Here is a 26,031-nt window from a genome sequence, read left to right on the forward strand (position 1 = left end):
GGCAGAAGAAACACCAAACCTAGTTTGGGGGAGCCTGCGGAGGTGATATTTAACTTGAGACCTGAAAAGTTAGCGTAAGCTGGTGAAGAACAGCTGGAGGGAGGTGTGGGGGACAAGCGTCCCAGGCAGAGTGTCCCTAGTCTATGTTTCTCTTACTGCTTTTTCCCATAGTGCTTCGCAATTGGTTCACTGTAACAGATTTCATTTGCCACAATTGCAGATGCCTTGAGAGTTAAGGGTATCATCTCTGTCATTTCTATTCTGCCCAGCATCGTGCCTTTCACACAAAGTATTTCTTGCTGATCGATCCTCCCAAGTAAAGGCACAGCATTATGTCTACCATCTCATTTAATCTCCTGACAACCCCGAGAACTAGTCCTCTTCTCATTTTATAGGTGAGGAAGCCAAGGCTCAGAAGTTGATCATACTAACAGCAGTAGCCGTCACAGAAACATTCACACAGCTACGAACTCCTGACTGCTAGAGGTGGTGAAGGGCAAGAACTTTGTCGCCCTCTCTACTCTGTACTAGTTATAGGACTCCTTACGTGAGCAAGTCACTTAACCTTTCTGTGAAATGGAGAGAAAATGACAGCACTATTCAGAGCCCTGTGGAGGCAATGCAAACCATCACCTTCTGCAAAGTGCTTCCCGTGGTGTCCAGCAGAGTGAGACCTCAGTGTTAACCATTATTCTTACTAAGGAATTTGTACAAAGTCAAAGACCTAGCATGTATCAGAACAGGGCTTTAAGCCTAATCTGAACCAGATCACATGATCTCAACTACAGCTCGCTGGTTGACATTTGATAAGGGAAGGCAGGATGTCTATGGTTTTAATAAGTCACCAGTTTATCTGTGAGCCAAGACGATGCCGACGTAACCCCACCAAATGCATCAGACGACAAAACAATGAGTATCTTAAATAGTAAAGGAGAACGAAAGAGGTTCAGCACCGCAAGGACCACAAAGATCAAAACAGATCTTCTCTGGGTCTCCAGGCAGGGCAGGCGTTTCATTGTCATTGTTAAAGAAAGTTACAAAATGTCAGCAACTCAAAGTCTTTTCAGCTTAAGGGGATTTCTCCTGAAAAAGTCCCTTGCTTATTCTTCTTAAAAGATGACTTAAAGGAGATTTTAAAAAATCCTTAAAGCCATAAAGTTTTGATGTACTGTTCTTCACACTTCTTGATTGTAGAAGGAAAATGAGGGGGTATGGTCAATCTTATTGCCTTTGGACGTCACTGCCATCTTGAGATTTCATGATTGTACCTCAATCGTTAACTTCTCAAAGTCTTAGGTTGTGTCCAAATGGCTCATTCAAGACTATGTTCATTCTGATTATTTTTTAGTATTTATGTAGTTGTACTCGATGCTGTGTGACATACAATTGTATGGCAAAGTTTAGTCAGTTGGCATGCCAAAGTTTTCTGGCATTTTGGCATGCCAAAATTCCCTAGGGAGCCTAGGGAGTGTCAGAAAATGCTCTCTTTCTGAGGGAAGGGCCGGAACATTTGGCAGGTACCATCAAGAGCTAAGCTTGAATTCCTAGGAATATGCTAGGTGAACAGAAGGTCTGGGGCAGGGACAAGGAAAGAAAATGCAATGCTCCTGATTGTCAACAAATCTACCAGTAGGAGTGGCTTCCATCCCAATCACACGTAAGTATTTTCTATGGCCAAAGACTCTTGGTATCTAACGACAAAATGTTTCTTGAAAGGAAATATGAAATGGCAGGGCTTGAAGATATCAAGAAGGTCTTCTATCAAATTTTCACAGAGCTGGAAAGGACAATGGATAAGAGTTAAGTTACTCTTCTCTAAACTCTCGCCATGTGGTCCTAATCAGCTGTCTCCAGTGACGGATAGAATGGATAATCTCCTTCATGCTCGCACCCAGAGGGAGTACAGAGCTGGGAGGCAGAGGGGTCTGTTTCCCAGGGAAAAATCTGCCATGCCAATCAACAGTGACATAAGTGTATATTTTAAATCCTAGAAATATTTCTTTCCCCTTTTATACAACTTCATCAAAATGAAAAACAAAACAACCCACAAACCTTGACCTTGCACTACATTTCTAACGAAGCTGTATGCAGAGACAGGACAGAGTGTTCCTAGGTATTCTTTACAGAAGATCATCTGTAGTAAAATTCTGGAAATGCAAATCAGCTTCAGGCTGCTGCTGTTTTAGGAAGCCCACCTGGGTTTCCAAAGGCTCAGAGTCCAAACTCTGTTCACCTCAACGTGTTCATCTGTCTCCTGAGCAAATACATCAGGCAACGATGTAAGAAGAATAAGAAACACGATTCATCAGCCGACCTGGCTGCATTCGTTGCTCCTAGTCCCGCAAGGTGACTCCTAAGTTGTCTTTGAGACAACTGTGCGCTCGGGAGACTACGAGGGCAAGAATCTTAGACCGCCCCCAAGACCAACACTTTGGAAAGCCATTCTTATGGAAAGATGCCATGCTAGAATAAACTCAAGTTTCAGAAAATGAGGGGCAGAAGCCATAGGTGAGGGATAGAGATGAAGTGAGTAAGGGAGGCGAGGGGAGAAGCTCTTCGGATGGGCGGGGGAGGGGAGAATGAACACATGCTGAAAACTGACTTTTAAAAAAACTGGAGATGACTCTAGACATTAATCTAGCAATAACAGATAATGTCATAGATTTGCCAAGAAATCCAAACCTAAAGAATTCAGCCAACTAGCGTGGCTAAGAGTTCTGTTTTTGTTTTTAAAATTGGTTTCTAATTTTCTTTCTTCCTACAAAATGTAAACTGTTTAAGCATCTTTTCCCTTGGAGGAGAATTTTGATGAATAGAAACAGTATTTTCTCTCTAAAGTTTCACGAAAATATGAGGGCGGTTGCACGGAAATGTTTTTGGAAGCTTCAAGAGTCCGTTCAGCTGCGCGATGCCCTCCCCACCCATCATGGCTCTGAGCTGAGCCACGCGGTGCATCTGACCAAGCACCCAGCTGATGCAATTCCAAGCACGAAGAGCCCCCTTCGTGTCAGGCCAGAGGACGAAAATCCCTTGTGCAAGCCACCTGACAAATGCCGTCATCACTACAGCGCAAGAGAGGAGGCCGCAAGGCTTACAGAAGTGCATCTGCGGATCGTTACCGTTTTCATTGAAGTCCCCCAACGTTATCATGGCTCTGCGGGTTGAACTTGCCATACCGGGATGGCAAAGGAGGCAACAAACCCCAGCTGCTCAGACATCACCCAGCTAAGCAGTGTCGACTGAGCATCTCCCGTGGGCCCTGCCGTGCACGAGACCGGGGAAGGCACCCAACGGAGGGCAGTGCTGGAACAGAACGTGCGGGCTTCGCCGAACATCGGCACGGTGCCCTCCGGAAGGACTGTTGGAGGAGTCCTCGTCACTCCCTAGAAAGACCCACTTGTGAACCACAGTTATTCTCTAAAAAAGTTAAGCCTGTGCATTTAAAAATGCTCACAAATCTATTCTGAGTCATGGTCTTAGGCCACGGGGACTCCAAAATCCTAAGATCCCCTAACTTTGCTCTTTGTGCCTCCCGCAGAACAAGCAACAGCAGGTGTGTAACATGTCTGCAAACAGATTCCATCCGCCCACGGCACCTCCAGGGTCAGACCTATTGGTGGGAAGCAGGATTCCAGGACTTTGGTGTGCAGAACCACACAGCCACAGAGCAGACCCATCAACAGGAGGAGAGGGGTTACCTCCACTACTGAGTTCTCTGCACACCTCTGCTTCAGAAGTGAGGTGCAAAAAACACCATAGTGTGGGGCTCCTGGGTGGCTCGGTTGGTTCAGCGTCTGCCTTCGGCTCAGGTTCATGATCTCAGGGTCCTGGGATCGAACCCAGTGGGTCTGACAATTTTTTTTATTTTTATTTATTTCTTTCTTTTTAACCTAAAATTAAGCTGCTATGCCCATCTCATCAGTTTGACACAAATGAGAAAACCAATGGAGGAAAACTCAGTCAGGAAAATGCTCTAACCCATTTGCTTTCATAGATTCAGAGAGAAAAACAATCAGGTAAAGAGAAGCAAAAAAAAAAAGAGACGAGTTTCTCTTACAGGAAAGAGATAAAAGATATCCACCCAACGATAACACACACACACACATCCATTTTTTTCCCTTTTTGATTATATATTTTTTTCAAGAGAAGACATTATACTTTAAGGAGCCCTGAAAGGCTTTGTTGTGGAGAGAGGAGGAATTCAGGCTGGCTTCACAGTGTGGGGAGCTCAGCATGCTAAGTTCAAGGTCTTCCTAACTAAACCGGAGACGCTGACAAAATATTACATACTTCGGAGATGCCATTAAAAACTCTCCTGCTCAGCGTTCTTATTTTGTGGACACAACTCATATATTACAATAATAATTTCAAAGAAATCCTCCAACTTTTAGGAAAGGCTGAGCTGGGGCCAATTCCTCATGTACACCAGAGGGTCAGAAAAGCCATGCAAGAGCATTCCTTCTCTGCAACAGGGACGAACACCACCTAAGTAGCCCTTACATTAGTCTTCATCCAGAAAGCTTTCTTTTCCGCAATTAGCAAAGCATCACAGAATGCTTCACAATTTGTTTTTCTTTATGACCCAAAATTCTGTAGCTGTAACTATGGGGGGATTGCCATTCATTTTATATAAGCAATTTTCTAAAAAGTATATAGTATTTTTTTAGCTACTGCCATTCAACAGCCATGTATCAAGACCAAGCCAAGGGTATACCAAGAGAGAAGGACGACTGTCTTCACATCAATGTAATTTAGTGAGACAAAGCTGTACTTAGCAATGGGTACAAGCTGCCCGGATACCCCTCCAGAATTCTGAGAGTCTCTGACTCCTCTCCCTCACTCACCACGACCCAACCACTCACGAAGGCCAGCTAAATCCCTCCAGCCCCCAACTTCTCTTTCCCCATGGCTCTCAGAGTGACCTTAGACTACCAGCTCTCCTGCATCGGTGCACACAGCAGCCCCATCCCTGGTCTTCCCGCCTCTGTCTTGCCCTCTCTGGATCTCCTCCCACCACTGAGAATCTGAAAGGAAAAATCTGACTACCTTACTCGGCTAATACTTTTCCAGTCACTCCCCAGGTAGCCTCGATGTGAAGTGGATCTTTGGTTCTTCGCTTGTAAAATAAAGAGAGGAATGCTTCATGGGGTTGTTGGGGGAATTAAATGGCATAATGTAAACAAAACCATTTGTTTAAACGAAACTTCTTACAAATGTAAGAAGTTATTACATTAAAGGAAATTGTAATTTACCAGACAATTCAGTAATTAAAGTGGTTAAATATAATTACTTGAATAATTAAATTGATGTAATGGATTATGTCAGAGGCTTGGTGGATTTATACAAGCTGTAATGCCAAAGTGGTGATGTTTATTTCTTTGTACACCACCTATCAGATGTTATATCCGAATCAGTGCTCAGGTGGGAAATGTGCCTCTTACCCAGCAGGCAATCGACGATGTCTAGATGATACTTTGGTTATAGTTCACATGCTAGCTCTACACAGACAAAGCTGCACAGCCCTGATTCTTTTCTTGGAACCCTATCAGACTATAAATCTACGTCTTTTTCAAAAGATTTATCTAACACTGTTTCTCAACTTCATGGGAAATCAAAGAGAAATGCCAATACATCCATAGATGCTTATCAGGGCAGAAATTCTCCAAACAGAACAATGAGCTCTAAAGTAAATATTCAACAGTAATAAATAAGTGATAAGCAGTCAGTACCTAGTGAGTAATAGCAGCTGTGTATCAGGAACTGGTTGGAGTTTTATTAATCCTAGAGACAATTCTGAGTCATCGGGGGACAAGCTTTGTGGCCCTGAATGAAATTAAACCTGCAATGTAGCAAGTATTCAATTAAAATGAAAGCATTTTCGGGGACCCTGGGTGGCTCAGTCTTGGTTAAGCATCTGCCTTCGGCTCACATCATGATCCCAGGGTCCTGGGATCGAGTTCCACATCGGAGCAGGGAGCCTGCTTCTCCCTCTGCCTCTTCCTCTCTGCCTCTCTCTCTCTCTCTCTCTGTGTCTCTCATGAATAAATAAATAAAATCTTAAAAAAAAAAAAGACCAACTTTTTTCAAAGGAATTGATACAATAATGAAAATATGAAATGCATAAAATGTTAGGCAATTTGAAAAAGTTACAGTTGCTTAATAAATTATATCACAGCTACCTTGGACTTCAGGAAAGTGGGTTTTGAGATCAACATCACTATCAGGAAAGACTACAAAACTGACATTACCATTCAGAGTCCAGTTTAATAGGCATGTAGGAGGCAGGAGGTAAAGGTGAAAATAACTGAACATTATTTTTTAGAAAAAAAAAAAAGATTTTTTGGGGGTTTTTTGTTTGTTTGGTTTTTTTTTTTTACTCATTTAAGTATTTGATTTGCAAGTCAGACTCTGATAAACCCACAGGAGAAAGTTTTATGAGAATTTTAGTATGAATGAATTTTCCCCCTTTCCCCTGGAGAGCTGGGAATAAAAGTGTTTTCTTTCCTTGGCCAGTGCCAGAAAGAACATAACATACTATGTGGAACTAGAAAAAGAGAACAGATGGCTGAGTATAAGACTTTTTCCACCACTATCAAGCTTTGTGTCTGCTTTCTCCCTGAGCTGCAAAAGTACCTCTCTGGAAGTCTCCGTCCCTGCTCTGCACCTTTTCCACTCTGCCCCATTTCCTGCCTGCCACCCTCTCTTCCCTCCTTTGGACATGGGCTGACTTCCCCAAGCCAAGATCCCAGGCCAACCTCTCCCTCTGACTTTGAAGTACACTGGCTACATTCCTATGATGGCAAACTGCTAGTAAGTTGTTATCTACCCCCTCCCCCTTCCACCCCCCTCCCCGGAAAAATGCAGAATGTAAAAACAGGAGTTTGGAAGAACAGAATGCAGAAAAGTGGCTCAGTCTCAATCAAGCTGATAAAAGTTAAAAAAAGAAAATGTTCCTGGCAATATCATACAGCTGCTCCACTGTCTCCTAACACAGGAGCCCGGAATCTGGAGTATTACATGTCATGCTTGGGTAAAACACCGTCTAGTTGCCTTATTTCAAAAATTAAAGAATCCTGCCAAAACGTAATTCTGTTATTTTGCCTCCCATGCAAAGGCTCACCAGGAAGGGGACCCACCATACTGTATATTCAGGCTACTGACGCTGGTGGTTGCTTGCTCTGTTTTGTTTCTTAACTTGATTTTGTGCATGAGGTGTCTACTAATTTTGCTTTGTGTTCTCTAGAGCCTTGGGGTTTTTGTTGTTGTTGTTGTTTTTTAAAATCCCATTCAATGAGTTTTGGAAATTGGCTGGAACTGATAAACAGGAAAGAACAAAATGACAGGGCATTTGCCTTATTCTTTCTCGGGCATCCATTTCTCCTGTCAATTGGTATTTCTTTAAGGGTTTTGCATTTCTTTCCCCTGAGTATCACTTCATATGTTCATTCTCCAAGGAGTGAAAAACAGTACCGTAAAAACTATAATTGAAAAACGATTCATTTTTACCTATGGCCCTTTCTACAATATAATGATATGTGCCAGCTCCTATGTCATTATAATACTTGCTTAATGAACACGAAATAATACAACATTATCAACTGGAACCAATGCTGTAACATTCAAGGGACATGAGCAACATTATATTTATAAATTTAGTAGAAAGAACAATATTTTACAATTCTGACATACAAGTGAATGCAGTTGTGCTAAAGGACAAAAAAAATCTTGTATTCTGTTTTGCTCTTCTAGATAATTAAGAAATAGAACTAAAATCTTGTCATTTATTCATCCAGCTATGCTACATGCCAGTCACTATTCTAGGTGCTATGCATACAACTTTGAACGAAATAGACAAGAGTCTGTCCCTGCAGGGAACACATAATTGACTACCCGTCCTTGAAAATCATGGTTGAAACTGACCCTCAAGAAATGCATTCCACCAGTTTCCAGGGCAGAAGCTCTTTCCTGGACTGTTTCCTTCATCACTAGGAATGACCACTTTCCAAGGGATCAGGATGGATTTATAACCCACTGCAAAGCGATAACAAATAGAATGTAGAAAATGGAAATCCTACCATTAATAAATATATAGATTGTAGATTCTGTTTTCTTCTTCTTTGAAGCAGGTATAGATAGATATTTGCAGCTATAGAAGCCAGTGTGGTTTGCCTGAGCCGTGTTCAAGGTCAAAGTACTGCAGAACTGTTTGCCATTCCTTCCACAGGCAGATTTAGTGATGCTCAGCCTTTTGCTTTCCTTTCTCACTGTTTCAGGCAAAGACCATGAATGGGCTGCTTCCCCTCTGCAATCACAGATAAGAAAACAAAACACAGTTAGGGCTGGGGCCAGGTCCTAAGCATCCATTTCATTAGGAAGCGCTATTCTGAGGGCCTTGAAATGCAGTCCTCTTCTTCTTTACAGAGAAGCAACACATTTAGAAAGCTTTTAAACAGCTCGGAGAAATATGCAAAGATGTTCGTTCAGGGCATCCCTTCCCTGTTTCCCCTTGAGTGAGCTGAGTCTCTCCTTGTGCAGCGGGCTGGATACATATGGCTTGCACTTGGCAGCTTACAAGCGACCACATACGTCCCCTCCCCACCTTTGTTCTCTGAGAGGCGACCCTTCTACTCTGCCAGGGAATGATTCTGCCTTAGAAAAGGCAACGAGGTTATCCCCAAACCAACACAGTCACTTACCTACATTTGAGATACAGTGTCTGGCCTGCTTGCATGACGTGCTGGGTGCCTTTTAAACTCAGTTCAGGACCTTTTAATTTTGAACCTGAACTAGATCCTGGAAAACAAATTTTGGAAATGTATTATTTGCAAATTGCCTTCTCATTTTTTTTTTTTAAGTCCTATCTTTGGGTGAAGGTAACTTTTAATCTTTAACTTACTTGGATCTGCAAAAAGGTACATGTAATATTAAATTCTCTAAATTCACAAATTTTTTCTAGTCCAAGCCTTGTTCACAAATATTACATGTCCTACTTTCCCAAATGATTTAAATAATATCCAAACCCATTGATTTAGAACATTAATAGATTCAAACATGTTTCTAAATGCAGCCATGTTAAGAATATAAAGTAACATTAAAAACTCTCAGGATTAAATGTCAGTGTCATTCAAAACTGAACTTCTACCATGGTGGACCATCTGGTCATACAGGCCTGGCTGATCTTCTTTTCCAAATACAAAGTATAGAAACTTCCTGGGTTCTAGACGTAGCTCAGTGATTAGTAAGGCCGTGATATTTTGGGCGAATCATTTCTCTTTCTGAATCAGTTTCCTCTTTTGGAAAACCAATTATAGACCAAAATCAGTTTTAGAAGCCTTTTGGTTTGTCTTACATAATCTCCAAGTTCCCTCTATAATGGAAAGGAAAAAAGGGAACTATTCACCCCTACGTGACATTTGACAAGCATACTTCATGGGGAATGTTGTGAGATAATGAGATAAGCCAAGCGAAAGTGCCTGGAAATCTACACATCTCTGCACAACACGATAACAATATCCACCCTAAGGACTCTGTGCGACACTAGCTAAGCCACCTCTCCCTCCAGAGCTCAGTTCTCTCATCTGTAAAATGAGAGACCGGGCTAGATGACCTTGGATCTCTGACTCCATTTCTGACATTTCCAATCCCATGATCCTTGGAGCCACTGGTGTTATAGGGGGTGATCCTCTCCTGAAGCGGCGTTGGGCATGGCCTCATCCCAATAAATACCAATCAGGATCTCTCCCACCTCTTCCTCCCCACCCCCACCCCCGCACAGGCAGGTGCAGATGCCTGGCAGGCGCAGGAGATCAGGGGCCCAGGATTAGCAGGGACAAGGGTGAGGGGACAGATATTCTTAGAAGAAAAGTTAAGCCAATCTTGCAGCCAATCTTTGGGAATACTTTTTTTTACTTAAAAAATAGGTTCATGCAGTGGAATTCAGGATAGAAGACTGAGCTGAATCCTCTAGGCTTTTATGTTAGATCACAGATCTATGAGATGAGATACACATGTCGAATTCCCCGGCTAAGTCTAGCAGTGCTCTCTAGCGTTACTTGTGGGTCCTAGTATCACAAAGAAAGCTAGGCTCAGTTTAAAACTCTGCATTTGAAGATTAATTTCTCCATTTACTAGCTGCATGGCCTTGGACTTCCTTCATTGTTGCTCCTTAGTATCCTCAGGCGTAAAACCGGAAAATCCACCATCTACCTTGCAGGTGTGGTGCATGGATCCAGAGCTGGGTCATCTAAGTGGCGGTGCTGCCTTGACGTGGGGCCGATGCCCGGTCACTGCCACCTAGCAGAACTGCTTCCCCCCACTGCTGCCAGAGTATTTTGTTGAGATGTAATTGCAAAGACATTACATTAACTCAATCTGCATTTCTGATGTTGCTGGTGATATAAATTAATGTAAAAGAAACTTTTTATACACAATAGGTTCTGGTATCAAATTACAGCTGGGGAAAAATGACTTGATATTAACTAATTTAAATTAAAATCACTGTTTCATGTAGATCCAATTGGTCTATCAAGTAACCCCATAGAACAAATCAACCCATTCAGATACCTAGTGAAGCATTTTGTACTTTATTCATCTCCATGAATTTCCTGACGGCTAAAAATCAGCGGTCCCTGGGAACACTAAGATTTTCTAAAGCCACAGCCAGAAACGGATAACACCTATCCTAAAAAAAATTCCCAGGCCAGAATAGTTTCTGCCCTTCTTTATGGCATGGAATTCTGGAGATTTCACTAAGTAGTTGTTTGTGTGCTGGAAAAAATCCAACAAAGTTTCCTGCGGAAAATTCTGGCATGACTGAGAGCGATCTCTGTGGTTTATGCGGAGATGGTATGTTTTCTCATCCAGGAGAAGTCAGGGGAAAGAAGCCTCCCTTTTCATGACATGAGGTGAACCTCACTGCCTGCTAGTTCTGTTTCCAAATCATTTGACTCTTTATCAGCACCCTAGAAAACCAATACTCCTGACCCTTATCAGAAAGAAGATCTGACCGCAAAGACCCACCCAAATCACAGCTGAGGGGAATGTTATATAGAGAAGATCCCCTAAAGAATACGCCACCCACACGCTCCTCTCTGTACTCCCCATTCCATCCTCCCACGAGAAGAAAGCAACACAACTGAGGGTTAAATAAGACACAGAAAATAAGAGTTACTGGAAAGTTTAGGGGGAAAATGCTAAGAAAAATATTTTATTTTATTATTAGTCTCCACTGACATCAATGAATTTTGCACTCAGAATGAGGAAGCTAGATTAAAGAAGTTGATTCAACAGAGGAAAGGAGAAGCAGAAGGAAAGTATTTCCAAGTAACTGGACACTGTGAGTATACCATCGTTCTTCATAAAGATTAATGGAGGTGCCAAGACTACAGTTTAACAGGAAAATGAACAGGGAAAAAGAAAAGCGAAATATTTATTCCTCAAATGCTCTGAAATCACATTAGGCCTTAAAACATTTCTTTGAAGCAATTTAACGTCCAGGCACCCACTTGGGTAATGAAGATCTAACGTTTTTTGAGTATCTGCAGTAGGTCAGCACTTTTCTCCATTTCAGCAGTGACATACATAAAAAGGAAAATACAAACATGCACATATCCATATACACCGCCACACCACGTGAAAATCGGTTTGCTCTTCTCAGCAAGTAGCTCAGAGTCACGTTGCCCAATTAGAAACAAATCCACAGGAAACTTCATTTCCAAGGGTGGATGCTAGAATTTAACAGGGATTCTCCCCTTGTGAAGTGCAGACGGGGATCAGAACTTTCCACTGTTGGCCACGGTAGCCTCAATGTGTGGCTGAAACATATTATTGTCCCCTCAGTGAATTAGGTGGTCTGTGAACCCCTGTTTTCATCAAAATCCACTAGAACAGACAGCAGTCTCCTCTCAGCCGCAGGGACACGTTCCAAGAGCTCCCGTGGATGCCTGAAACCACACCAGTACCAAACAGGACAGATACTGAGTTTTTTCCTATACGCCCACACCTACGACACAGTTTAATTTGTAAAGTTGGCGCAGTAAGAGATTAGCAATAACTCATAATAAAATCGACCAATTATAACAACACACTGTAAGACAAGTCATGTGAAGGCGGTCTCTCGCTCTCAAAATATCTTAGGTACGTCACTCCCCCTTCTCACGGTGATGGGAGATGATAAAATGCCTACGGGATGAGACGAAGGGAGGTGGACGACGTGGGCACTGTGACGGAGCATTAGGCTGTTAATGACCTTCTGACCTTACGTCAGAAGGAGGATCACTGCTTCTGAGCCACAGCTGACCTCAGGTGACCAAAACCGTGGAGAGCAAAACCACACATGGGGGAGGGGGGGACTACTGCGGTCATGAGAGAGGCAAAGAGATGTCCTTCTGTCAGGAAAGTTATTATTTAAATAACAAAGCAAAAAGCCCTGCAGACGTGGAGGTGGGCTTTATCGCACGCTCGTTAGAATAAGCTATGAAGCATTGCGGTATAATACCCCTCAAAGGCAATGGACGTGGGCGACCACTGAAACTGGTAGTATTCTTGTCTGACTATTTTCCTCACTGTCTGTCTGTTCTGTATTGTCTGGTAGGGGGACAGAGAATAGAATGTTATAACTCGCGGACAAAAATCCCTTCCCTCGCCCCAGGCCAAACCTCTGCTGGAAAGCCCATATCCAGACTGTTCTAAATCACGACTCTCCATTCCCCTTCATTTTGTTACGCAAAATAGAGTGCTCTCTTTGACTTCAGGGGGAAGAATGAGTACAGTTCCAAGTAAAGTATGGCTTTATTTTGCAATCAAAGCCAAAGCCCAAATGAGTGAGGCTCTTTCTTGAAACTACTCTGCGGGATACTGATGGAGCACGTTGGTCATTAGGAACCAGACGGCCCTGCCTACCACTTTTAAGACTGAGAGAAAAGACGCTATGGAGGGTTGGACTAAAAGCATCATTAGGAAACTGCTGTTTTTACTGACCTATGTAAAAACAGTGTTCTTATTAGCCGACTACAACTTCAAGACAAACCTCTTAGCTCCTCTTCCTTCCAGATGCCACCCGTTCCTTCACCTCTACTATACTGAACTCCAAGGGTGAATCTCTGCAAGGAAGGGGACTTAGCCAAGTACAAGTCATGAAACGTCTACGTTTTTCCCTTTTTGATGTAGTCAGTAATCTCCCCAGTTCAGCTACTCACTAGCTCTGCTGTGGCCATGGGCATGGACCTAAGCCTCAGATTCTTCATCTGTCAATAGAGGGGGATAGCCTGAGATTTTGAGAATTCCTTCCAACCTAAAAATTCTGCGATCCTGAGATTACAGTAATTGATACCAATGTACAAGTTAGAAATCACATAAAAAAATAATTATGAAGAATAAAAAGACGACCCAATTTAAAAAATGGACAAAGGATCTGAATAGACCCTTTTCCAAAGAAGCTTTATAAATGGCCAATAAGCACATGAACATTACATGCTGGAAAAAATGCAGGAAAATACAAATCAAAACCACAGTGAGATACCACTTCACTTCATACTTCCTAGGTTCGATTAAATTAAAAAGACAGACAATAACAAGTGCTGGCGAGCCTGTGGGGACCCTGGAGCCCTCACGTATTGCTGGTCAGATTGTAAAATGGTACAATCACTTTGAAACACAGCATGGCAGTTCCTCAAATGGTTAAACATACAACCCAGCAATTCCACTCCTAGGTATGTAGGTCTCTATCCAAGAGAACTAAAAACATATGTCCACATAAAAACTGGCACACAAATGTGTACCTACAGCAGGATTACTCATAGCGGCCAAAAAGTGGAAACAACCCTAACGTCTATCAATGACGAATGGATAAACAAAATGTAATGTGTCCATAAATGGAATATTACTTGGCAATAAGAAAGAATGAAGTACTTATACGTGCTATAACACAGGTGACCCTTAAAAATATGCTGGTGCACAGAGGAAAGACCTTTGAGGACACAGGGAGAAGGCGGCTGTCTACAAGCCACAGAGAGAGGCCTCCGAAGAAACGAAACCTTCCGACACCTTAAATTTGGACTTGCAACTTCCAGACCGTGAGAAAAGAAATTACTCTAATTCCGGAACCCAAAACAAAAACACTATGCTAAGTAAAAGCAGCCCGTTACAAAAGGCCACATATTTTATGATTCCATTTGTATGAAATGTCTAGTATAGGCAATTCACAGAAACAGAAAGTACGTTAGTGGTGGCCAGGGGCTGGGGGAGAAGGGGGATGGGGAGTGACTAATAGCTGGTTTGGGGTTTCTTTCTGGGGTGGTGAAAATATTCTAAAATTAGATGGCGACAGTTGCCTAGTTCTGAATACATTTAAAAAGCATCGAATGATACAATTTAAAATGGTGAGTTTGGGGGCATCTGGGTGGTTCATTTGGTTAAACAATCTGCCTTTGGCTCAGGTCATGTCCCAAGGTCCTGGGATCGATCCCTGCCTTGGGCTCTCTGCTCAGCGGGGAGCCTGCTTCTCCCTCTCCCTCTGCCTGCCACTCGGCCTCCTTGTGCTCCCTCTCTCTCTGTCAAATAAATAAAATCTTATAATAAAATAAAATAAAATGGTGAGTTTTATGGTATGTGAATTTCACCTCAATAAAACTGATTTTCTAAAAAAACTTTATGACTAAAGTAATCACAGAGATCAGTTGAAGACACAGAATATGGAACTATTTTTGACTTTGCTGCCACCCATGACCCCATCGGTATCAGATTTTATACTAGTTCTTTTTCCAGCTTAAAGCTTTAGAAGGCTGATTTGAGAGAAATCATGTTTCCTTCGTGCTCAATAACATCGCTCTTTCCGTACTAGAACTTTTACAAACATATTGAAAAAACTCAGTTTCCCCAAATTACAACCTTTTAAATTTAATCTGATGTTAATTTTAAGTCACTTCTAATGGCATATTTTGAATTTTAACCATTTAAATTGGAATTCTAGCAATTTGAGTCACACTGAAAATTATGTTGTTCAGAGTTCTCTGAAGAAACCTGTTGGTGTTTCCTTTTATGTTAAAATTGACTTCTGATTTATTTTCTTAATGCAAAGCTTTGTATATTAGATTTATTTCAAATGAGATGCATCTGTCTTTGATTTTGCATACCATGTTTTCAATAGTACATAATCCTACATGATAAACGACCTCTTTATCTAAGTATAAATTCCCAAGTATCATGTTTCCAAAATTCGATTTTAAGACCATGAGCCTTTACCAAGGTTGTGTGAGGTTAATTAAACATAATTCATAATAAAAGAAGATATTCTTTCCCCAAGATGTAGGTTATTAAAAGCTTAAGTCTCACGGACTAAATTTTATAGACTCTTTCTGGTTGGTGGCAAGGCTGAGAGAAAGGTTAAGAATGCAATTGCAGGTGAACCAACTTTCTAGAAACTACCACAATTTTTGTTTGGGCTGTTAATTTTTACAGTGCTTCTAGTGCTTAATAAAAAGCTAAATCTTGGTCTCAACCTCTGTGTTGTGCCTCTATTAAAGCATTTGTCAGGTAATACGAAGTGTACATTATAACCAGATGCCCTATCAGAATGGCTATCTTAAATGCAGACCACACCACTAGCTAAGCTGACAGCGTAGGCTTTGATGGAAAGCATTATAACGTGCACGTTGCACGTTTCTGGCATGATGGAGAAAGACCAACGGTCCCTATTCCATCTACCAACAGACCACAACCAAGATAGGAAAGCCCCAGGGATTTGCATGGCAGCTGCAGAGCTTGAGTCCCATGATTAGGCATGATATTCGTTTTCAAGATGTTTTTTCCCCCCAAAACAACTGGCATCCAGTCAAGGAAAACCCTAAAGAAAAAAGGCCGTTATCCTAAATACATGTACACCCCTATCTATTTGGATGTGCACACTTTTCTCTCTGTGAAAACGTCAAGTTTGTTTGAGGGGTGGGGAGGAAGCAGGTAGAGAAGTGAAAGAGGTTTTGGGGGGAGGTGTTTGAGTTGTGGTCTCCGTTGTTTTAGGCTTAAGGGAAAGCTCTTTTTGGCTGGGATTTGGAAATTGACAACGTATTACGCAATAGCGAGAAGCTCTGATTTACTGCTGAGTAATTTCTTATGTTGATAAGATAATTTGCAACTTTCCGATGGTCAAATACAGGCTATTTCAGATTTTAGGGTAATGGAGAAGCAGCTGCTGTCCAGCAACCATACATTTAAGTTGTAGAAAGTTGCTAATCCCAGGGACTTGCTATTGTCCTTTATGTCTTTACATGACCTTAAACTCACTATTTTACCGCAAGGACCTGCGAAAAGAATTCACTGGCTTCTTGCTTTAGAGTTTTTGCTATTCAAAGGAATCCCCAAATCATTAGATTTGAAGTGTCAAGAGTCTGATCTCCATGCTTTCGTAGAAAATTTAAAATAGTCATTTACATAGCATTTATGTCTCGAATTCAAGTGTAAAAAAACAAGTGTAGAAATTAGTTACATGTTTAATTTCAGCAGTGTTCGCCTCACCCTAGAGATACCTTCATTTGAATAATTCTGCTGTAGTGTGTTTTATAGCCATCTTACAATTTGTATTTTAATGGTCAGTTGACAAAATCCATAAACAGCTTTTGCAGCGCAAGGCACAGAGGACACCATGCTATTAGCAAGGGACGTGGCCGATGTCCAAAATAACCAGAACTTGGACAGTCTGCACCTTATCCATGCGTGAGTTATCGGCTTTACTCATTTCTCTTTTACAAAGTTATTTAAAAGAGAAAATTCTGTGTGGTTTAAGATGTTGACCAGGAGAAAAGTACTCTAATAACTTCGACATTCCTACTATCAACATTTACGAGGGGCACATCTTCCGTGTACCTCTCTGAGCTTTTCCCTGGACACTGGCTTCTCGGAGGGTCATGGTTTAACAGGACGTCTTCATTTATCATCAGGCCTGTCACCGGGCTACCATCAGGAGTCTACCCTCCCAATGACCTGTACCCGTGCACAGCTCCTTTTCATGTGACATCAGAGTTAATTAAGGCTGGTCAGTGAGAAATCTCCTGCCGACCAAGGAGGTAACTTTTTCCAAAAAACGCTCGACTCCCACACTGCCGCCCTTTTATTGAACGAGTTCAAAAACCACCTCCACAGAGCTGTCTAACAGCATGTCATTTCAATCCACCACACGATGCCATGGAAGTTATCTGAGCTGCCTGGAGCAAGGGTCAAGATCTGGTTGACACGGCATGAGACATAGCTTGGAAAGTATTTAGTGGAGAAGTCTGGTAGACCTTCATCTGGTTATGCAAAGGGAGAGGAACAGAACAACGTTCCCCCCGAAAAATGCAGAAAGGTTTTGTCTGTGAGGTCGTGTTTCTCTGTCAGGAGCAGGAAACACACTACATTGGGAGCGTATCACCATCGGCCTCTGTTCTTACCCAGTGTTACTGTTCAGAGGGCTGTGGGCGACTTGGCCGGATGCCACCTCGTATAAATGGGATTGTAATCACCAACAGCCTTCTATTGCTCGTACTGACTCACAAGCGATTTCAGGCCAGAATGTACTCATTTTCAGGCTAGGAACAGCTGAAATTCAGAATGTATTAAATTTCAGGTTACGAACACCCGAAAAGAGATTGCTCAGTCGAGGTGCCATTTCGATGAAAACACACGCAACACATGCAAGATGAAATACACGATAGTGGGTTTGATGGAAGTAAGTGTTTTGTTCCTCTTTCAGCATTGGTGCGTCCTCTTTAGAGTCTCAGCTCTCTAGAACATTGCAGTGTGGTCAGTGACAGAATGCTTCTAGGCAGGAGAGCATGTGGATTGAGTTGCATTATCAGGAACTGTAGTAGCATTAATAAAAGGCTTGAAGTGTCTTAGCCTCAGCCTTCTCATCTCCCATTTCTTATTTAGAAATCCAAGTTTCAGCTCTGCCAAAGGTATCCTATTGGTACCTATCCTATAAGGTATATTATTCTTAAATAAGCAATTATTCCAGAAACTAACGTAACATGGTCCGTCAACTATACTTCAATAACAAAAATCTTTAAATGGTTAAGACCTTTATACACATGCAAACAAACCAACAATGATCAGTCTGGAAGCCTAGTACAGCGTGCATACAACCCACAACTTACCATCCAAAGCTTTCCCCATTCTGCATGACCTTAGGATTACAGTATGGTCTACCACCAAATATTTTATCAAATGCTCTGTGTCCATTAGTGCTCGTTGCCAAAGGGCCAGGCGTCAGTGGAGATGATGGGAACAGGTACCCGAATTTCAAGGGCATGGTATTTACTTAGATCCCCGTGGGTTCCATCAGGAAGGAAAGCAGCCCAGAGAAGATGTGAGAAACATTTTATCCATTCAATACAGGACCTCGTCCTAGAATGATTACAGCAGAAGAACAGGAAGTGGAACTTTTAAATTGTAGAGTAGCTACTGCCTATAATGTGTTATAACAGACAAATAATCTGCAGATGCCCACACAGTTCTTCCTGGGAAAAAAAATGAGTATATCATGGAGTTGTGTGCTGCGATGCTGTTAAGTAACCATAAAAATGCATTGTGTGAGGTTTGCATTCTGAATCCAAAATAATGCCTTAAAACAGGTGTATAATAAACTGAAGAAGGGTAGGCAGCAAGCAGGCAGGCAGGCAAGAGTGCACCTTAACTCTAGCTAGGCAGCAAGGAAAAGCTAAACTCCGTCTGGTCTCTTCTTTTCATATATTCTTCAACTTCGTAATCTATTACAAATAATGACAAAACAGCATTTGCTTTGCACATAAAAACAGAAGAAATAAAACAACATTGGCAGGCAGAGTGTGATAAGGTTCTCGTGTTCATTTTAGGCTCACGCTGATCCAGTTCATGAAGCCTAAGCTACTCAGAGAACTTTTTGCTGGAGTGTTTCAGACGGTCTATGAAGGAGGTGCTTTATAAATTCCCTCCCTAAGAGACAAGTGGAGAGATCTCCGCCTTTGTAACCAATAATATACACAAACCCTCTGACCTTTGAGATTTAAATAGCCAAGTGTGTGCGATGAAGTTATCCATCATAGGGGAATTGAGTTTTTGAAAGCGATGTTAGCATACTTTCTAAGGCTCATTAAAACACTATTCCTGACCATTGTGTTTCTGTTGTCAAAATCAGTTTCCTTCTAAATTAAACAATTTGAAATACAATTGCTTTTCATTATGCATTTTGGAGACTAGTCCCGCTTAGACAATGGGATGCCTATGATGACTGAACTATTCGTTTTAATTCTGGCTTCTTTAATTTTCATGTTTTCTTAAGACTTGCTTAATTTACACAGTAAATGTTTGTAATCTTCCTAAGATTTCACCAACTGTTAAAAAATCTTCTCTCAGATGGAATAATGTTCTACAAGTTTTGCTGAGAGCCAAGATTCTGGAAGGGAAAGTAACCCACTAAAGGCAGTACGCTTCCAGCAGAAGAATCTCAATTTTTAAAGAAATAATTTACTGAATGTTTTTCATTCACTTCAATATGTGATAGCAAGGGCATCCTTACAAATATTCATAAAAGATTTTAAAGTCATTTATACCCCAAACTGGGAGAATGTTAATTCTCCGGGCATTTTTACTCATACGCTCTCATTAACTTAACCTAGAATTTTGTTTCTAGAATTAGCAGGTCTGATATCATCCAAGATATCACAGCACAGATGGAAGAAAAAAATAAAACACAACACCGATTTCTGCTACCACTTGCCCATCAACCTAACAGGCTTTATTTTTTTTTTTTTTTAAGATTTTATTTATTTATTTGAGAGAGACAGAGAGACAGCACAAGCCGGCGGGGGTGGGGATGAGGAGCAGAGGGAGAAGCAGACTCCCTGCTGAACATTCTGGTATTTGGGGATCATGATCTGAGCCAAAGGCAGACACTTAACCAACTGAGCCACCCAGGCGCCTCTAATAGGCTTTAAAATAACTTATGAATCAGCTGACTCCAGAGGACGAGCCCAAAATCAATAAGCAGAAGTTACATAAAACCAGAAGGAAGAACTCTGTAGAAAGGGAGGAAGGTCCCTTGTCCTGGAGCTGTCCTTATAAAGTTAAGCCACCAACTCCCCGAGATGAGACTGATGCACTGGTTTAAGAGCTGGACTCTCAACGATGATCCCAGGAATATGGGAACTTGTTCTCTTCATTTATCTGTCCTTCTTATCTCTCTTTTATGGCCAGCCAACCCTGGTTTTCTTCCCCCACTACATTCCTGATATGACCCCTTTCTCTCACCCCTCACCTTGTAGATTTCTCTGATCTTTAACCTCAGCATTTATTCCTTCATGTAATATTTTCAACATATACTAAGAGAAGGATACAATGATAAACAAGAGACACAAGAATGCTTTCTTTAAAGTGCTTATAACTTAGCTGGACGACAGATAAACCAACAAGTAAAGGTAGACATATGTAATTTCCTACTCACAAATTACTTTCTATATAAACATAAAATTACATTATATTTATGTGTTATCATAGCGAAGTACCAGATGTGGGGAAGCTAGTCCAGCCCGGGGAGTGAGGGACGTTCTCACAGAAGTCTAGTTGAAGGTAAGACCCGAAGAATGAGTGTGTGAATCTTCAAACCCTCTAAAGCTTCATCTTTACTTTTAGAAAACTGTTTTCCTTTACCAACTACTAACTCCCTTGACCATACAACTCTGCTTTCCTTGACCTCTTTGCTGAGGGACAATGCCCCGGGTTTGTTTTATATGGGGCACTTATCTGACTTTACTTGCCACCAGAATAAAAGCCACAAAGGAACAGTCTCTAGAAGATCTGCCCAGGTCATGCTACGCTTTTTGAAATCATGGACAAGGCCTCTGATGGCGGTGAAGCGATGAGAGGAATAAAAGAAAATGATGAGTTTTCATCTGCATGATTTCATTAACCAGGACTGAACTTGTCCCTCCTCCTCACCCCTTTTGTCTTCCTAAGTTTACCCTGGGGATGGTGCAGAGCCAAGAGGAAATCGTTTCCAACCCAAATGTCCTTATCCAAGAGGACAAAAGCAGTAGCAGGGGCAGTAACATCACCTAATATCTTTAGCTGACTTGGTGTACCTAGAAATTCAGGTTCCCAATCAAAGGTCAGGCTTCTGTGCTTGACCAACTAAGAATTTCCCACCAGGAGGGCTCATCCAAAGAAAAGATCTCTTGGGAACCATTTCTTTAGTGGCTGGGCAGCTTAAATCCTCTGTTTGAATCCTAGGTCTAGATTCAGTTCAGGAGAACATGGCCAGCTCAGCCAAAGACAAGAAAGGGGTCACTGGAATGAGAGGATGCCCTCAAGGAAGGAACGGAACATTACAGATGTGCTGGGAGATTGACTGCCAGCTCTTGGGCAGATTTCTGCCCACCTCCTTCACCCACACTCCCCCATAGGTTCTTAGAAAGTGAACCACTGTGGAACCATGACTCCTGCAAGGGCCTCTGAGAACCAGAGGAATGGCTAGGATAAAGTTTCAGTCAGTTCAACCAGCATTTATTGAGTGACTACTGTGTACTAGGTACTGTACAGGATTCAGAGCTGGGAAGCTGAAACAGAAACAAGCACTTCCTTTGGAAGGGCTCTCAGCCCTGAGCAGTCTCTTAGGTCATGATTCATCTAGAAGTAGATTCGGTGAATACGAAGAGAGTCAACAAACAGAGATCACCTCATAACTATGTATAGCTTGTTTTCAAAGACATATTTTTGAGGGAGTCATGAATTCACTAACTCAAGTGATTCATTTCAGTAAAATTCAGTTAACGTCACAAACTAAGACACTTATTCAATGGCAAACATATAGCACAATGAACACAACCGTGTTTATATCTTGAAATAAAATGTAATGGGTTAATTAATGAGGATGCTTGAGTACCTTTTAAATGAATATGTTAAAATGTTCTAAAATAAAATAGCCTTCAAAAAAAAAGTCTTCTGCACATGCTTGACTTCCATGGAAAGTTGCACATGAACCTAGAATGATGACTGATTATGAAACAGGTATCAGGAGAATCACATTTGTTATGACTCATGCTTTTCCTTATGAAATCACAGCAGAAAGTATAGCAGTCCAAAACGTTCTAAGAAAATATATTCCTTAAAAGACACTTCCCATCCCAAGTTTGTCCTTAAGACTCTCCCAAAATGGTGAGTGGGTTATCCCAGCAAGGCAATCCCATGCCCATCTGCCTGGATTGTGCTTTACATCCAAACCAACTCGATCTCAACATTTTAGAATTTCACTGTCCCTAAAAAGAGATAGCCAGATATAGAATCACGAAGTTCAAGGTCAGTCGAGACAGGCTGAGATGAGAGAGAAATTTCTGAAAATCAGCATTTGCTGTTAGTTTCCTGAATTTCCCATTTGCCTTCCAAGTGACTGTGTGTGACAAATACTTTGCATAGCCTATTTCTCATTGACCAGTTTTGAGGACAGGGAATGGGATGGGGGAGTGTGTGGTAGAATTGCTGCTAATTTGTACATCAAGGATGTGTGCCAAATATTCTCTAACCCTCCAGAAGTTATAGGTACACACGGTCCATCCTGGGACAATACAATTGCTCAATTCCCAAGCAGTTTTTTTTTTTTTTCCCCTAGTTCTAGCAGAATTCCCTATGGAAAAGATTTCGAAGCTATAAACATTTCCAAAGAACAGAGAACAAAAATGTGATCCAGCAGGAGACATTAAATGGAAAAGAGAGTTAAACAGTGTTTTCCAAAAAGAAAACAATACCATTAATCACAGGCGAAATGCCATAATGAGAGTTTACACTGCCTTTTCAAATTGTTTGTAGTCTCCTCTAATACGACCCTGCCTTTCCAAGTGTTTACATCTACTTTTAGTTGCTCTAATGCCAACTTAGAAAAAGAATACAATAATAAAAAAATCAAACCGTATATATATCACCAGTCCTTATAATTTCCATCCAAGGCATCTACCCATTGGACCACATTTTCCACTCTTGGCTTGGAATGAACAATAAAAGGTGGCAAGACAGGGTTTTTCTCAGATTTGGATGAACACAGCCATATTCTGGTATCGAAAAGCGTCCCTCTCCAAGTCACTGATCAAGGAAGAAGGAAAACACTTTTTCCTCTTTCTCGACTTCTTGCAGGCGTGAATATCTGAAAGGAATGAGCTAGTGGAGGAGGAGAGACCCGAGGCACAACGGGGTTTGAAAAAACGCTTTCATTTTTGATAACGTCATGAGGACTGTCAGTCAGCAAGGTAAACCATCTGGAGATGTAATGTACAACGTGATGACTATCGTTAACCCCGCTGTATATGTGAAAATTGCTTTGAAGAAAGAAAGAGACAAAGAAAGAAAAAAGAAAGGAAAGCCTGTGCTGGGTCCAACCTACACTGAAAAGTAACTCCCTCTAGGAGAATGCTCTCAGACAGTTGTGCTTTTCTCACAGAAGCTAAACCCCAGAAGCCAAACGCTTCGGTTTTCCTTAATTCCTAGATTTTTGTCATTCAAGTATGTTGGGTACATGTTGGTGGGAAAGGTACCAATTTCAAAATCAGAATGACCTGGTTTAAATCCTGGGCTGGACACTCATGAAGTGTGTGATCCTCAGTAAATCACCCAGTTTCCCTGAGCCTCGGGGTTTCAATCCACAATAAACAAAGTTAAAAGTACACACATTGGATAGTTATGAAAAAGTTCATTTGAGCTGCCACATACAGAGCCTGTGCTTAGGAGGGGCTCAGTACATGTGCCCTCCCCCTCCCCCAGTACCTGTGGATCCCTGCCTATACTCCAGCCTCATTAAGGAAAAGCTGCCAATCTTTGAGGTTTCTGGGATCTAAGAGGTGTCCAGAGAAGTAGACATTTGATTCCTGGAAGCAATCTGGCAGAGGGCAGCCCCAGCTTTTTCAGAGACCCTTCCTGATAAGAACTTTTCCAGAACCAAAGGGCTGGTTTGGCTCATCTCTAATCTGATTTAGTGTGAAGCCACATGCAGGAGAGCAGTTTGAAAACCCATATAAACTCATATTCTTAAGAAAGACACTTAAAAAGGGGTCCTGGGTGGTATAGTCAGTCAAGTGTCTGACCCTTGGTTTTGGCTCAGGTCATGATCTCAAGGTCGTGAGACTGAGCCCCGCGCCAGGCTCCCTGCTCAGTGTGGAGTCTGCTTGAGTTTCTCTCTCCCTTTCCCTCAGCCCCTCCCCACCGCTTTCTCTCCCTAAAATAAATAAATCTTTAAAAAAAAAAAAAATCATGTTCTTATTGACTTTGGGGATCCTTTTCTGACTTGAATTTTTTGGAAGGTTCTTGATCAGAAAACCCACGTGATCACAATTCCCGTCTCAATGGAGACGTCGCTGGTGTCTGCCTCACGCAGCAGCGGAATCTGCCGAGGCCGCCTCAGGCTGGAGTAGCAGGGGCGTCTCACATTCTTGGGGGATGGCAAAACTCCAAGGAGAGAGAGTTTTGAAAGAAGGGGAAGACCAGCCCATTCTCATCGATGCTCTTTTCCTTGTCCCCTTTTCATTTAGGCTGTACGGCATGGCAGGCAGGGGGGCTGGGCAGTCGGGACTCATTCCAGCTTTACTTACCACTCCCGTGATCTTAGGGCCAGTCTTTATGTCGGCCCGGGGTTCTGCATATTTGAGAGCACTGTACCTACCTCTCGGGACTAAGTCAAATCATAGATGTCAACCAAAGTGCCTGACAATCCGTAGGGGTTAGTTCCCTCCTTTCTCCTTTCCTCAAAGCATACAGCCTCCCACATCTTCCAGAAGCACGTGCTCCCTCAGAGATCCTGTAAGTACACGAGGCTGCAGGGCTGGCCACGCTCAGAATCGGAGGATCGGCTGTGCTTCCTTGCTGGTGTCACCGTGCTCCTTAGAGGCCAGCAGCCCCACCATGGCATGACACCTTCACCATGGCCGATGTGCCCTAATCATAAGATTTAGGAAATAGAAGCTCTTCCATTGGACCAGCTGTCTCCATCGCAGGCAGTGTTTAGAAGGGCCAAGGAATTGTTACTTATTTTCTTGGCCAAGTGCCAGCCTAATAGCTAGACTGGAAAGAAGCAGCTAACCGTGCTAGCAGTGGGTGGTGGATTGAAAACCACGGCCCCAATATCATGCAGCTACTGCCTCCGAGAGAGGAGCCGTTCCCGCACGCCTTGACTCTGAGTTAGGACCCCCCTTTACCAATCGGATGTGGCAGAGTGGTGGTGGAGGAATGGCAAAGTCCAGGCCTTCAGCGGCCTTGAAGCTTCCACCTCTTGGACCGCCTCTGCCTCCACATGAAGAAGCCTGGACTACACTGCGGAATGGCCAAACACCGTGCGTGGAGGGAGACCCGGTGACAGCCGGCGCCTCGGTCCTACTGGAAGTGCCAGCTGATGACAGCTCCATGCAGGATCCAGATGAGACCCGCCCAAATTCCTAACCCACAGACTCAGGCAGGCATAATGAATTATTGTTTAAGGCCATTCGTTTTGGGGCAACCTATGACATCGCAAGAGATGACAGATACAAACGCTATCATGACTCAGCCCCTTAGACAGTGATTCAGTAGTGGGAGTGCATAAAAGATCTGTTCTTTCTATATTTGAGCAGTAAGTGTCCAAATGGAGCACCCCACAGGCACCCTTAGATGCTCTCAGGGAAGGAGATGCAGCTTGGATTCTTGATGTTTCACAAGAAAGTTTCCAGCACACGGTTCTGCACAAGGGGTGGCTGGCTCCATTTCCAGCCAAACAGCGACTCTTCTCACCCATGGGGACAGACCATGAAAGTCAGAAGAACCAAAGGGGAAGAATTCAGCCACCTAAGTGGGGGACACTGATCCCAGCAAAGGAAATAAAGGCCGCACAGCTCAGTTACAGAGGCAAAGCATCGTGAGGCTTCAGGCCGCATTGCGTGGGGATCCTGGAGGGTAGCAGGGCTGGCCCAAGGTACGTGGGCGCCCAGCACAGGTCGATGGCACGGCACCTGTCAACAGGACTCTGTAGACATTTACCAATGTTTAGATAGAGGAAAGCCTGAGCGCTCCGAGGTG

General features: G+C 42.5%; 1 protein-coding gene across 1 annotated transcript in view; it reads right to left on the minus strand.

Moving 5' to 3' along the window:
- FLT1 (fms related receptor tyrosine kinase 1) overlaps positions 1-26,031 on the minus strand; it is a 171,051-nt gene that overhangs the window by 136,890 nt on the left and 8,130 nt on the right. Inside the window, exons 2-3 of the mRNA XM_040621859.1 lie at positions 8,697-8,793; positions 8,076-8,302 (exon numbers count right to left, since the gene is read on the minus strand). Of these exons, the coding sequence (XP_040477793.1) occupies positions 8,076-8,302; positions 8,697-8,793 (324 nt within the window). The remainder of the gene's footprint in view (positions 1-8,075; positions 8,303-8,696; positions 8,794-26,031) is intronic.

The sequence above is a fragment of the Ursus maritimus genome, unplaced genomic scaffold (assembly GCF_017311325.1).
Source record: "Ursus maritimus isolate PB19 unplaced genomic scaffold, ASM1731132v1 scaffold_10, whole genome shotgun sequence".
NCBI lineage: Eukaryota > Metazoa > Chordata > Mammalia > Carnivora > Ursidae > Ursus > Ursus maritimus.